Below are 14,431 nucleotides of genomic sequence, written 5' to 3'. Positions count from 1 at the left end.
GACTCACCCAGATGGTCATACAGTAATGGACTCACCCAGATGATCATACAGTAATGGACTCACCCAGAAGGTCGTACACTACAGTAATGGACTCACCCAGATGGTTATATAGTAATGGACTCACCCAGATGGTCATACAGTAATGGACTCACCCAGAATGTCATACAGTAATGGACTCACCCAGAATGTCATACAGTAATGGACTCACCCAGATGGTCATACAGTAATGGACTCACCCAGATGGTCGTACACTACAGTAATGGACTCACCCAGATGGTCATACAGTAATGGACTCACCCAGAATGTCATACAGTAATGGATCACCCAGAATGTCATACAGTAATGGACTCACCCAGATGGTCATACAGTAATGGACTTACCCAGATGGTCATACAGTAATGGACTCACCCAGATGGCCATAATAGTAACAGACTTACCCAGAAGGTCGTACAGTAAGTTGACAATGTCCTTCCAGGACTCTGCAGCTTCCTCCCCTGCAAACTCAGAGAAGTGTGCTGCTGTGTTGTAAACGTTCAGCCGATCAATACAGTCCAGAACCATAGTGATCATGCCCTGTTCAGAACACAACAACAATAATAATACAAATTAGATTTACAGTATATAACCCAAAAACAGGTTTATACTAAGGGGCGGTGGTAGTGAGACAAGCGGCAGACAAGCATACAGGTAGGGTCTCTTCTCTCCTGCCAGCTGTTACAGATAACTTACACACTGAATGTATCAATATAATGTCTACAGATTATAAATCATGAAATCCCAGACATTGTTTTAGTAAAATAGGACAAAAGCCCAAAACACTGTTGACAAATAACATTGTCATTATATTAGAACAGCGGTTCTCAAACTACGGGTCGTGACCCAAAGTGGGGTCGTGGGTAGGTGACAGGCGCATTGGCAAGTACATTTTTTTTTTGGCTAAATATGCCTCGTTTTATAAATGTGTATTGATAACATAGTGCTGTAATAAAAATTTCAAATAAATATGCATGTTCAACAACGTGTGCTTTTATTTTAATATTCCTTAATTCCACATTGAAATTACGCAATACATTAAGTGTGGGGTCACCAAAGATATATCCTAAATAAAATGGGGTCATGGTATGAAAAAGTTTGAGAACCCCTGTATTAGAACTTCTGACTGCCTGAACTCAGACGTGTTACAGCCCGTTCCCTCCCTAACGGTGTTACAGCCCGTTCCCTCCCCAACGGTGTTACAGCCCGTTCCCTCCCTAACGGTGTTAGAGCCCGTTCCCTCCCCAATGGTGTTACAGCCCGTTCCCTCCCTAACGGTGTTACAGCCCCGTTCCCTCCCTAACGGTGTTACAGCCCGTTCCCTCCCTAACGGTGTTACAGCCCGTTCCCTCCCCAACGGTGTTACAGCCCGTTCCCTCCCTAACGGTGTTACAGCCCGTTCCCTCCCTAACAGTGTTACAGCCCGTTCCCTCCCCAACGGTGTTACAGCCTGTTCCCTCCCTAACGGTGTTACAGCCCGTTCCCTCCCCAACGGTGTTACAGCCCGTTCCCTCCCTAACGGTGTTACAGCCCGTTCCCTCCCTAGCGGCTGACCTCCTCTTGGAAGAGGTTCTGCCGGTTCTTGAGGGAGCGGAGCTTGGTCTGCTTCTCCTCGTGCTCCAGCTCCTCCTCGGGGGGTCTGAAATAGAAGATAAGGTCCTGCAGGGACAGCGACACGGCATCCATGGGCAGAGAAGACGTGTTGGAAGACTTGTTTTTCCCACTCAGAGAATCCAGGCATCTGGGGAGACACACACAAAAGATGGTTTATTCACATGTATGTATATGTGCGGTATAATATACTATGCGTATTATGACAGACGTGTGACACAAAATCTTAGTAAGGTGTTGGGCTACAAGCTGCCAGGACAGCTTCAATGTGCTTTGGCATAGATTCTACAAGTCTCTGGAATGGATGGAACACCATTCTTCCAAAAGATATTCCCTCATTTGGTGTTTTGATGGTGGTGGTGGAGAGCACAGTCTAACACGTTGGTCCATGATCTCCCATAGGTGTTCAATTGGGTTGAGAAGGCAATAGCATATGATTCACATCATACTCATCAAACCATTCAGTGACTCCTCGTGCCATGTGGATGGGTCCCTGTTGATGGATTAGGGTTAGGGTTAGTGTCCTGTGGATGGGGGAATTGCCATCCAGGAAGAGACCACTCCCATCAGGAGGATATAAATGTTCTTTGTGACTGAAGCTCCTTGCCATCTTGATCCAAAATCTATTTCTATACATAGTACGATACAAGTTTCAAGTTTCTTTATTAGTTGTCATACAGAATACAGAATACTTTGCATGAAATGTTTCTTTCTGTGTTGCTGTGTACAGTAGGATGTTGCTTAATTGCTTAATGATATCGAACAACATTGTCAGGGATATTATGGATTTACCCTGACTGCTGACCTTTCGCATTAATGTGAGAACTCAAATAGCTTTCATTTGAATCTTTTCAAATGTGCTGTGCACAAATTAGCTGACTTTGAACCCACATGGCAAAAAGACAGGTATGGTCCTTTAAGTGGTTTTCGGTTTAACACAAATGTTTTATACTTTATGAATACATAAAAAGTATACTTTTACAAAATAAGTATATATATTATTTTTTTTAACTTGTGTTACCACATCTTTAGCACATTGCACTGACAGTAACATCAACGTGTGCTGATCTTAACCAGGGAAATTAATGTGTTGGAAAATTATTATTAGTTTGTACTTGTAGCAGTCGTTCCACCCCACGGGGTCGGTACTGTAAGATTCTGATCAAACTGGCCAGTATCACGTCTTCGTCTGTTTGGCCCTCCATCCAATTCCTCTGCGTTGTGTACTTTTAATGGTCCTGACGTCTCCGATACTGGTAGATAAGATCCTTATCTCCCCCCGTTAGTGCAATCCATAAACCATAATACTTCTCCACCTCCGTAAGAATTCGACACTTCGACACCGTGAGATACCTTATGAGGAAAAGCGTTGTTTATTGCTATAAACAGAACCTCATAATCAGATGTTATCAGATGTTATCAAATTGTATCGTCCTTGAAGAGTCTATTCTAATGATCTCTCGGTGTGTTCAGATTGTCCTTTTGTTATTCAGTCCAATAGTGGTCAGGCCTAGTCGTTAGCCTGAACCCTCCTCGTGTTAGCCGAAGCTAATGATGTCGTGGCATTCTTCCTCCCCCCCCCCCCCCCCCCCCCCCCCTCTCTCGTGATAAGAGGAGAGAGAGTCCTCTGTGTGATCTCAGTCCTACTCGCTCTCGGTCAGATTCTAGTCTGAGTCAGATTCTAGTCTGCCTTACACCCGGAAACACCGTTCGACTCATAGATGTTCGTCGTCGCAACGACGGCCCCGCCTTCTGGTTGTCATGCGACGTGTTGTCATGACAACTGCATAACCTTTAACACTAATAAACTCACGTTTCATTAAGATGAACCTCTCTCCCTCCTGCCCTGGGAGACAGTACACTCTAATCTCAGATGTTCTTCCAAGGAATTCATAACAAAACCCTCGCTGACGCGGCCTGTGCCTGTGAAACCACTGGTTCCACCACCGTCACATTCCCCCCTTTGATTCTCAATCAACTTTCAGAATCAACAGACTACTTGGTTTTTCAATTAATTATACCCCAAAAATGGACTCATAACAATTAGGGCCCCGCCGTCTGCTGTGTTGCCTTGTTTTCCATTACCCGCATCACACCCAAACCAGAAAGGATAAACCACGGTCATGGAGGAGAGAGAGAGAGAGAGAGAGACAGAGAAAAACACAGATTGCAATTTTTCAGACGACACACCTAAAACCCTTCGGCCCCCCTCTTAGGTACCCCACGTCCAAATCAGAGCGCTCCCTTCCCTCTCTTACAGTACACCTCCCATCTTGGGCCGGTCCCATCTTCTAGGGCAAGGGCCCCTTTCAGTGATGGCTCCTTTCCTGAGCTGGTCCCCCCTCCAGGGCGCGGTCCCCTAGGCAAAAATGTCTCCCCTGGTCTGCTCCTGCTCAGTGTCTCTGGCTGTCCTCTCCACATCTGCTCCTCCACCGCCGCCGTCTCCTCCCTCTCGTCGTGGATCATCTGTGTACCAGGCTGTGCCTGGCCCCTGCGGCTTCCTCCTCCTCCAGTCTGTCGAAAGCAGAAACACAACACCGGCAGTCGTCTGTCCATTCGACTTCCCTTGTTTTGCTATTAGTCTACCACCTTCTCCACACCCATATCTAATCCTACAGGGCTGTTCCCTGTTTTGTTGTCTTCCGGCGTGACACCAGCAGCTAAACGATACCCACTCGGCGCTCTACGTTTGTCCCACGGGTGACCCCCAGCGCGCGCCAGTTCTTTCTGGTGACGTGTCCCCTCAAGACTCTGCCTATTTATTAGGTGTGAGAAGGCCCCACTGGACTTCCCTCTTTATTCCATAATTAACCCATTCAAATAACTGCACCATCTTTCTGTGCAATTCTTATTTAATCCATTGTATAATTAAACTCTATATCTAATATTATTATTATAATAATAATCCACTCTCTGTGCTCATTAGATTGACTATTGAATCACTCCCCCACTCCGCCACTAGATGGTCGTACAGGCCTATATCTAAATATTCCCCTATGGGTAATGAAAACTCCCCAGCACTACCCCCCCTCCGCCACTAGGTGGCGACCTACTCCTCCTCCATGGTGTTTTAGTTGACGTGTCACTTCCTGGTTCTTTATCTGTTGTTATCTCCTCGTGGTCCCTTTTGCGGCCATCTTGACTCGCTCATAATGGCTACTCTCTCACAAACAAAACGAACGCTGCCCCTCCTTCCAAGGCCTAAAAACACCGCTGTTTTCCTCTCTTTCCTATCAGGGGACGCTTCTCCCGGACTAAACTCTTGCTTATCGGACATAATACACAGTTTAAGGTAAACACCCGATCGACTTTCCTCCCGCTATGACAAATTCCGGCCGTCTTGAGACCACAGCGACCAGTTTAAGGTGGGCCGTCTCAGGTGACAGTCTTGTCATAACAATCCCGCCATAACAGATTTCAGTCTGGTTCAGCACCCCCCCCCCCCCCCTTTCTCCTCCTGCATTTACACTCCCAACACCAGAAACCGTGCAGCCTGCCCCGTTTGTTTTTCATTCTATCCTGTTGATAACACCCTCGATTTTCAAAACACCATGGCTCTCTGTTCATATTATTACAGCTGGCTTCTCTGTCGCTACTTATTTACGGATGCACTATCTGTTCGTTTTTATTTGGCTTAAAAGATCAAAACAACCGTGTGCACAGTGAACTCACATTTTTGATCGGAGCGCTGTTTCCCCTACAGCGCTGGTTCGCCTCCTGACCGCTCGACTCGCCGCTCTCTCCCAGGGCTGGCCGGCCTTGCTTCGATCATGATTCTCCCACACATTGATGACTGTTGTCCACTGTCGCCCCATTATTGAAAAAGTCTTTATCCGTTGTTCTTATCTCTTGCAAATCCGGCTGTCATCAACAACCAACTGTTCCCGTTGTTTTAATCTCTTGCAAATCCGGGTCACGGCACCAACTGTAAGATTCTGATCAAACTGGCCAGTATCACCTCTTCGTCTGTTTGGCCCTCCATCCAATTCCTCTGCGTTGTGTACTTTTAATGGTCCTGACGTCTCCGATACTGGTAGATAAGATCCTTATCTCCCCCCGTTAGTGCAATCCATAAACCATAATACTTCTCCACCTCCGTAAGAATTCGACACTTCGACACCGTGAGATACCTTATGAGGAAAAGCGTTGTTTATTGCTATAAACAGAACCTCATAATCAGATGTTATCAGATGTTATCAAATTGTATCGTCCTTGAAGAGTCTATTCTAATGATCTCTTGGTGTGTTCAGATTGTCCTTTTGTTATTCAGTCCAATAGTGGTCAGGCCTAGTCGTTAGCCTGAACCCTCCTCGTGTTAGCCGAAGCTAATGATGTCGTGGCATTCTTCCCCCCCCCCCCCCCCCCCCCCCCCCCCCCCCTCTCTCGTGATAAGAGGAGAGAGAGTCCTCTGTGTGATCTCAGTCCTACTTGCTCTCGGTCAGATTCTAGTCTGAGTCAGATTCTAGTCTGCCTTACACCCGGAAACACCGTTCGACTCATAGATGTTCGTCGTCGCAACGACGGCCCCGCCTTCTGGTTGTCATGCGACGTGTTGTCATGACAACTGCATAACCTTTAACACTAATAAACTCACGTTTCATTAAGATGAACCTCTCTCCCTCCTGCCCTGGGAGACAGTACACTCTAATCTCAGATGTTCTTCCAAGGAATTCATAACAAAACCCTCGCTGACGCGGCCTGTGCCTGTGAAACCACTGGTTCCACCACCGTCAATATCACCGTCTTCCATGCACATTTCAATCACCGTTTTAGCTGTGGTCACCTCCCCCCAATCTATACATCACATACATTGAAAAAGCACCGTTTTCTCTCACGGTACCGACCCAAAAAATGACATCTGGTCATAAATCAATATTTTTCAGAGTGTTGCATTTAAAGGGGAACTATTTTACTATTTCTTTCACTATTTTGGGCACTTTTACACAATTCCTGTGAGTCTATGGAACACCTCTGTAATTTTTTATTTTTTTGTATTCATTGTTTTGTATTTCTAATCAAGTCCTCAAAAACAGCATTTTTCTACCTTAAGATCTTAAGCCGTTTTGAGCCTGGGCTCCAGCCACTGTGTGCAGCTCATCTTGTACCTCTCCATTATCATGCAGCGGTGTCTTTCTGACATCACAAATCAGCACATTTTCAGATGACTCAGTTCAGTGAGGGTGAATATTGTGAGAGGAGAATTGGACGAATGCGCCAATATGAGAATTAGAGACATAGATCATATTAATATAAGTTCACATAGCTAGGAAACAATGCTAAACACTCAAAAAGGCCATTTATAAGATAGTTCCCCTTTAAGTTGCGATTTTTTTATCAAACGTTTTCAAGTATTAACATCACTAACATGTCACAAAAGCATGTAGAATGTATATTATCATCAATACGTTAGTTTAGCAATAGGTTAAAAGTGCCATTAGATCGTTTTATGTTTTCGATTTTCTGAAGTCTTTTGCAAGACGGAAATAGTAGTCTTTTTGCAGCCATTTTGTAGAGGGGGTGAATAGCTGTCGACCAGCGTTGGCATTTTTTCGAACTACACTTCCTGTCAGATACTGTGGGGTTTCAAAGTTCAGCGTTCTGAATGAATCATATTCACTGTTATGATTCACGATAATAAGCCACAAAAGGTAATGTTTTTGACAAATATTGAAACACAGTTAGTTTCTCCTCCCTATTGTTAGCATGTAGGAACAATTAGATCTGAAATTAGTTTCAAAACGGTTGGACTGTGGGGAAAATGTAAAAGTACAGTAGATTACAGTAGATTTCATTATCTGTTCTTATGCACGCCTGGTGATACTAAATCCAAATTGAACTCGGGCATTTGAAAGATAATATATCTATATATATATATATATATAAATGTGCAAATTGGCTATAATAAGGTAATGTATAAGCATCATATTCTATATTCTATAATAATATTTCAAATTGCATTTGTCCGGATGGGAGAATTCAGTACTGTATCTACAGAACCTTCGGTTTAATCATCTTCCCTTTATTAATTTCCTTAGATTTTTTGTACACATGATCTCAAGAGGGTACTGAACGAGATCAGTTTGGTCATTATTATCATGGTGTTATTCACTGTCAAAGATGCAAAGAAAAATCATAATTCATATTCTCCTTTGTTTCATCACAAGTTAAGCAAGCCTAGTAATAGACACAATATTTCTGACACGGTGAATACATTCCCTGAGGTCCATAGATGTACCTAGATACCAAGAATATGCAAATAGCCCTTGTAGAAGTGGAGCAATATTCCATTTACCTAGGTATATATTTTAGGCAGATTTTCACATCGTGTGGAACAGGTTAAACATTTGATGTAGTAATCATTTTCTTTTATAATACATCCACAGAGCTTTTAGAAAGGTGTAGAATAAACATATTGTTTCCCCCCCCATCAAAATGCGGAATGTGGAATGCACCTGATTAGATCAATGACATACTGGTGCTCTAATGCAGGGGTTCCCAAAGTCGGGGTCGCGACCCACAGGAGGGTCGCGAGCCGCCGCGGGGGGGTCGCCAGATGATTTCAAACAAATATAAATAATAATAATATCCCAAAAAAAAGTTTCTAGTTGCAGCAGCGCAATAGTTAGAGATAACCTAGGTGGGGAACAACCAGGAGATCACTGCAACTCACACAAGTTGGAGAACTATCTCTCTCTCTCTCTCTTGCTCTCACACACACACACAAAAGGAGCCGCATGTGATTGGTGGAGGCGGGACCCTTACAAAAAACTGTTGTTGCTAATCATTGACACATGCTAGCCTGTAATAATCCCCCCCAGAAAAATCTACTTTGCATTTGATATATTGCAAATATATGCCATCACACACACTGGCATTTAAAGGGTTAGAATTATAAAATTAATATGTGGTGTTATGATCAGGGCTGAAGTTGAATAAAAGATTGAATTATTTTCAATCTGACATTACAAAAAAACTGAAAATCCATCAAAATCAGTGTTGTTGCTAATCATACATATGCTAGCCTGTTTTGTAACAATAATTTGTGATGCCATTACAAACACTGGCATTTAAAGGGTACAAATAAAAAAATGCCTGCACCAGAATGCAGGAAATGAAGTATTTGTAACAAGAAATGTCCTGGTGGGGGACCCCCAGACCCCCTGCTTAAAAAGTGGCCTGACTGGGGCTATATTTTGCACTATATTTCCTGGCCTGAATGATTTCCCCAGTCCGGCCCTGGTTAAAAGCCTCCAATGCTTATTAGTGTGTGTGCGTTTGAACGTGTGCATGTTTCAACCATACATTTCCATTTATAAAAAAAATAAAAATTAAATAAAATGTTTACATCCTATAATAGTGGGGGTCGCGGCTCTCTGACCCTGTTATTTTTGGGTCGCGGCCTGAAAAGTTTGGGAACCCCTGCTCTAGTGCGACATCTAATGGCTGAATGTTACCTATAGCACAGTTTGGATGCAAATCCAACGTGTGTTCTTACTTGATAAACTGGTTGAACAGGCCTGCCGTGCTGTAGATCATCCTAGCAGCCTGGAACTCCTCTGTCTGGGAGCGGGCCACGGTCAGGGCATCGTCCATGTGGCCCTCTTTGTGTAGGATGGCCTGAGAGGGAAACAAAGTGAGCTTTTAAAAGGTCCCATATTGTCATCCTTTTGAACAAGTTGATATCGGTCTTTGAGGTCCCGTAAACATGTCTTGGAAATGTTTTGCTGAAAAACACTGGGATTATGCATTCTAGCAGCCTCTGTTTCAGTCCTGTTCTCAACGTGCTGTTTCTGTGCCAGTGACGAGTGAGACACTTGCGCACCACTACTAGATGACTGTACCGTCTAATGAAATTCAGATCAAACTGTCAGACTAGACGTTAAAATACAACTCGAGATTCAGCATTAGCACATCAATCTTTAAAAATGTTGTCAGAAATATATGTTTAGGTTCAACTTTAGGTAGAAAATAGAAGATTTACGAGCGAGCCGCCATCTTGTAAACGCACATTTTATCGAGATATCTTCATGTGCACATACACACGCATACAAGGTTTTACTAACTACCAGGGGTGTAAAAAGTACCCCGAAATTATACTTAAGTGAAAGTATGGGTACCGTCTCAAATTCTTACTTGAGTAAAAGTCAGAGTATCTGGCTAAACACTTGAGTAAAATTTAAAAAGTTTCTACTTTTAAATGTACTTACCGGTAAGTACTAAAAAGTAAAAGTAAAAACCTTTATTCTATTTATGTCTATTCTTCTGATAGCAGGTGTTTAATCAAAGATCCCCGCTTTCTAGTCTTAACTCTCCACTCACAAGTACACATGAGCTTTCTAGTCTGAACTCTCCACTTACAAGTACACATGAGCACACACACATACACACACACTACACTCATGCGGCAACCGCTAAAACAATCACTTTAAACTAAATGTCACTTTAAATAATGGAAAAGCCACTTTAAAGGAAGGAAGCATAAAAATGGCGGAGTTAGCATGCCTTTTTTTTATCATGCACAACTTACGTATAAATTTTTTTTTTCTATGCCTATTTTATTGTATTTTGCACAATCGATGCAGGCATGACCACCCGCATGCCCTGGTATGTATGTGACAAATTAACCTCTTGATTCTTGATTCTTGATTCACAAGGACCAATCAGCATGCGTATGCGTTAATTTTCCATTGATGGGGATTTGATTGGCTGTTTTAAAAAAAAAAAAAGTGCGGCCGCAGGATTAATAACGTTAACGTTAGTTCGGCCAGAGAAACAAATATACTAATTAAAATGGTTGGACCTGTGAGATTTGTACTTTGTAGGTCTGCATTTTAAATGTAAGGAGTCATTTCTATTTTCTTTTTCTCTGAAATGTAATTGAGTAAAAAAGTATACAAACCTAATAATACTCGAGTAAAGTACAAATCCCCAAAAACAGTACTTAATACTCAAATACTTTACACCCCTGCTAACTACAGCGATTGTGTTGTACTTTTTTAGTGCCGCAGCTCAATGCAAGTAGGGGGCAACTCAGTCACGTCTATATGGCTCCTCACCTTCCTCTTCAGGGGCCCTAGTCGGGCAGATTTTGCGTCCACAGCGGCGTATGTCAGCCACAGGCCCGTGGAGGTGTGCTGCACGAAGCACATAGACTCCCCGTACTTGATCTCAGGAATCCCCATACCCTCCACGTCTCTCTTCTGAGCCACCTCGATCTTTTCCTGCGATGTGGAACATTTTGTACAAGAGAGGAAATGGCAAAGACGGTTACTGCTGTTATTGTGAAAGATGATGAAAATGTGAAGGTTTTAATTTCAAAATGCACTTAATGTAATCTTGCCTCCCGCCAAAAAGTTCTAAAGTATTCAATAATATTACACAACACACAAGCGCTATTTTTTGTCGTTAACATACCAGGGTTTTCTGTTAACTTAATACTATTACTATACATGTACTTTACAAGTATAGAGGGGGGCAGTGTTGCAACAGACCTTCAAGGGATGCCCGATCCGATATTGATATCGGCCCGATATGACTAAAATAGCTGGATCGGGTATACATTTTTATATTTTTTTTTATATCGGATTTTTTTTTATATATATATTTTTTTATAATAATATAATATAATAATAAATAAAATAAATAAGAAATAACAATTCAGTACATTTATATCTATGTGTTAATTTGTTACATTTTGTTTCACTAAGTTAGGAAAGTAATGTTTTAAGTCAAGCCTGCTGTTGCCTTGACCAAAAGAATGATCCCAGTCTCTTGGGTATCGGATCGGTACTCCGTATCGGCCGATACCCAAAGCCCAGGTATCGGTGTCGGTATCGGTATCAGGACTGAAAAAGTCGGGTCTGTGCATCCCTACCTTCAACATCAACTAACCTTTGAAATTCTGAAGCAGAAGGCAGACATTTTGGAATTGGCTTTCTCTGGGTCGACCACCAGCAGGCCCTTCTCTTCATCCAGATAGAGGTACCTGCCCGTCGTTAAGTGACGCACCCGGAAAGACTGGCCCCACTTAATGTGAGCACCGCTCCACCTAGAACCAGAGGAAGAGAGAGAGTCATCTACTTAATGTGAGCACTGCTCCACCTAGAACCAGAGGAAGAGAGAGTCATCTACTTAATGTGAGCACTGCTCCACCTAGAACCAGAGGAAGAGAGTCATCTACTTAATGTGAGCACCGCTCCACCTAGAACCAGAGGAAGAGAGAGAGTCATCTACTTAATGTGAGCACTGCTCCACCTAGAACCAGAGGAAGAGAGAGTCATCTACTTAATGTGAGCACCGCTCCACCTAGAACCAGAGGAAGAGAGAGAGGCATCTACTTAATGTGAGCACCGCTCCACCTAGAACCAGAGGAAGAGAGAGAGTCATCTACTTAATGTGAGCACCACTCCACCTAGAACCAGAGGAAGAGAGAGAGGCATCTACTTAATGTGAGCACCACTCCACCTAGAACCAGAGGAAGAGAGAGAGGCATCTACTTAATGTGAGCACCACTCCACCTAGAACCAGAGGAAGAGAGAGAGGCATCTACTTAATGTGAGCACTGCTCCACCTAGAACCAGAGGAAGAGAGAGGCATCTACTTAATGTGAGCACCGCTCCACCTAGAACCACAGGAAGAGAGTCATACTGCAGTCAAAAAAAGGGACTTGATGCCTCTAGTCAGTCAAAATAGATGGATGCTTAAAGATTTTGCATGTGTGTTGTTTTTTGGATGGATGCTTATATCAACTTTGCAACAGAATACCGATCAACCATACAGTCACCCGGTGCACAGACAATAACCTCCTCCTCAACTCATCTAGAACCCAATAACTCATCATCGACTTCAGACGCCAGCCAAACCCCAAAACCCCGTATTCATCTCCGGCAAACCCATAATCACCATAGACTCCTTCAAATTTCTTGGCACCCACATGAGCAACAACCTCAAATAGAAAACCAACATAGACCACATCCACAAAAAAGCAAATCAAAGACTCTTCTTCCTCCGCCAGCTCAAAAAAAGACAGAATCAGAAAACATCTCCTGCTCCGTTTTTACCAGGCCATCATACAAAGCATCCTCACCTTCTCCATAACAGTTTGCTACAGCAGTCTGGACATTCACTCCAAAAACAAACTGCAAAGAATAATCAATAAATCCTCCAAAATAATCCGCACCCCCCTCCCATCACTCGAATCACTCCACAGCTAAAGTACCACAAGAAGAGCAAGAAAAATTATCTCTGACCCCACTCACCCAGCACACCATATCTTCCAGCTGCTGCCCTCCGGGAGGCGCTACAGTTCCCTGACCACCAAAACATCCCGCTTTAAAAACAGCTTCTTCCCAACTGCCATACGGACACTGAACTCCCTGTAGCAACCCCCCTACCTCTGCTGTTATAGACATAAACTGTGATATTGTGGTCTTTGTAATTATGTATCTATGTATTTAACTGCATGTAGTATGTATGTATTGCAAGTGATGTTATATGTTCTATGTTGGAACAATGCAATGTAATGCACTGAAAACAAATTCCACCAGCCTGGCTGGGTGGTCATTAAAGAATCTAATCTAATCTATATAAGATATATCCATTATAAGAATATAAGATGACCCTGATTATAAAAAAAGTTCAAAAGTTCAACAAATCAATCTTGTTTTTTATAAAGAAAATAAGTATAGCTGACCAGAATGTACCAGTAATACTAACATAGACCAATGTAGGTATATTGTATTGTAGGTATATATAATGTATTCCAAAATTGTGTTACATTTGATCAAAATGCAACTTTTTAAATATATTTTAGTTAAATACAATTTAAAAATAAATAAACTGTAGCCTCATTTTGTAGGCATATTTCTAGCATAATATATATCTCAAAGTGAACAAGCACTAGCTTACCAAGAAAGGGGCTAAATATCACTTCCAGATCTGTGCACAGGGTTCAGTAGTTAAGAGCATAGGCGCCAAGTCAAGTTGATCCACTCACTCAAAACCCCACACACACATAAATAAGCCCTTGACCTCAGTGACCTCACGCTCTACTAGCTAGAGTCAAATGTAAATGAGCAGCTAAGGGGTCCCCTGAGGCCTTGGGCCCGGGGCCTGTGTCTGGTTGGCCCGTTCCATCCCTGAACATGCAGATGTGGAGAAGTTAATCAGATTGGGACATAAACCATCAAGTGTTCACAAACAGAAGTAAACAATACTGTCACAAAAGTGAATGTGTCTAATATACTGTTAACCCTTTCACTACCAAAGAGTTAACCCTTTCACTGCGACAATACATAAGGTTAACCCTTTCACTGCCACACGACAAAGGGTTAAATAGAAGGAAATGGGTCAATCCGCTCACCCAATACGGAGTGGTTCCAGTCTCCATAAGGACCGGGCGTGACTGCAGACAGCTCCTCCTTCATAGTGAGCAACTCTGAGGAAGACAGAAATGTTATTATTATTCATATTCCTGAAAACCACAGTGTCGGTATTTGATGGATTTAACCCAAAAGACGACTCCACAGATCCATGGGTTTGAATGCAATAACTTGAATAGTGGTTATTAGAATATTTTCAAATTCACTGACCCCCACTTTGGTAACCACTGCCCTAGAGCCATGAGCCTATTGCTAATTGCATTATTTGCCCAGAGAGGTCTGGAGAAATGATTACTAAAACTTACTAAACTCCAACCCAAAACATTTTAAAAGTGCAATGCCCAATTGGGGGCTTGCCTAGAGGTTGCTGGCATTATATATTCTGCCTTTAATTCTGCTCACATCCC

General features: G+C 42.8%; 1 protein-coding gene across 1 annotated transcript in view; it reads right to left on the bottom strand.

The window, feature by feature from the left end:
- LOC311233659 (ryanodine receptor 1-like) overlaps nt 1–14,431 on the bottom strand; it is a gene marked incomplete at both ends in the record, with an annotated part of 453,326 nt that overhangs the window by 343,658 nt on the left and 95,237 nt on the right. The window contains 6 exons of the mRNA XM_084320641.1: nt 438–573; nt 1,588–1,774; nt 9,140–9,261; nt 10,701–10,865; nt 11,536–11,692; nt 14,006–14,080. Coding sequence (XP_084176767.1) covers nt 438–573; nt 1,588–1,774; nt 9,140–9,261; nt 10,701–10,865; nt 11,536–11,692; nt 14,006–14,080 — 842 coding nt within the window. The remainder of the gene's footprint in view (nt 1–437; nt 574–1,587; nt 1,775–9,139; nt 9,262–10,700; nt 10,866–11,535; nt 11,693–14,005; nt 14,081–14,431) is intronic.

The sequence above is a fragment of the Notolepis coatsorum genome, assembly GCF_963971535.1.
Source record: "Notolepis coatsorum genome assembly, chromosome: 8".
In the NCBI taxonomy this organism is placed as follows: domain Eukaryota; kingdom Metazoa; phylum Chordata; class Actinopteri; order Aulopiformes; family Paralepididae; genus Notolepis; species Notolepis coatsorum.
This window is presented reverse-complemented; position numbering and strand designations above follow the sequence as displayed.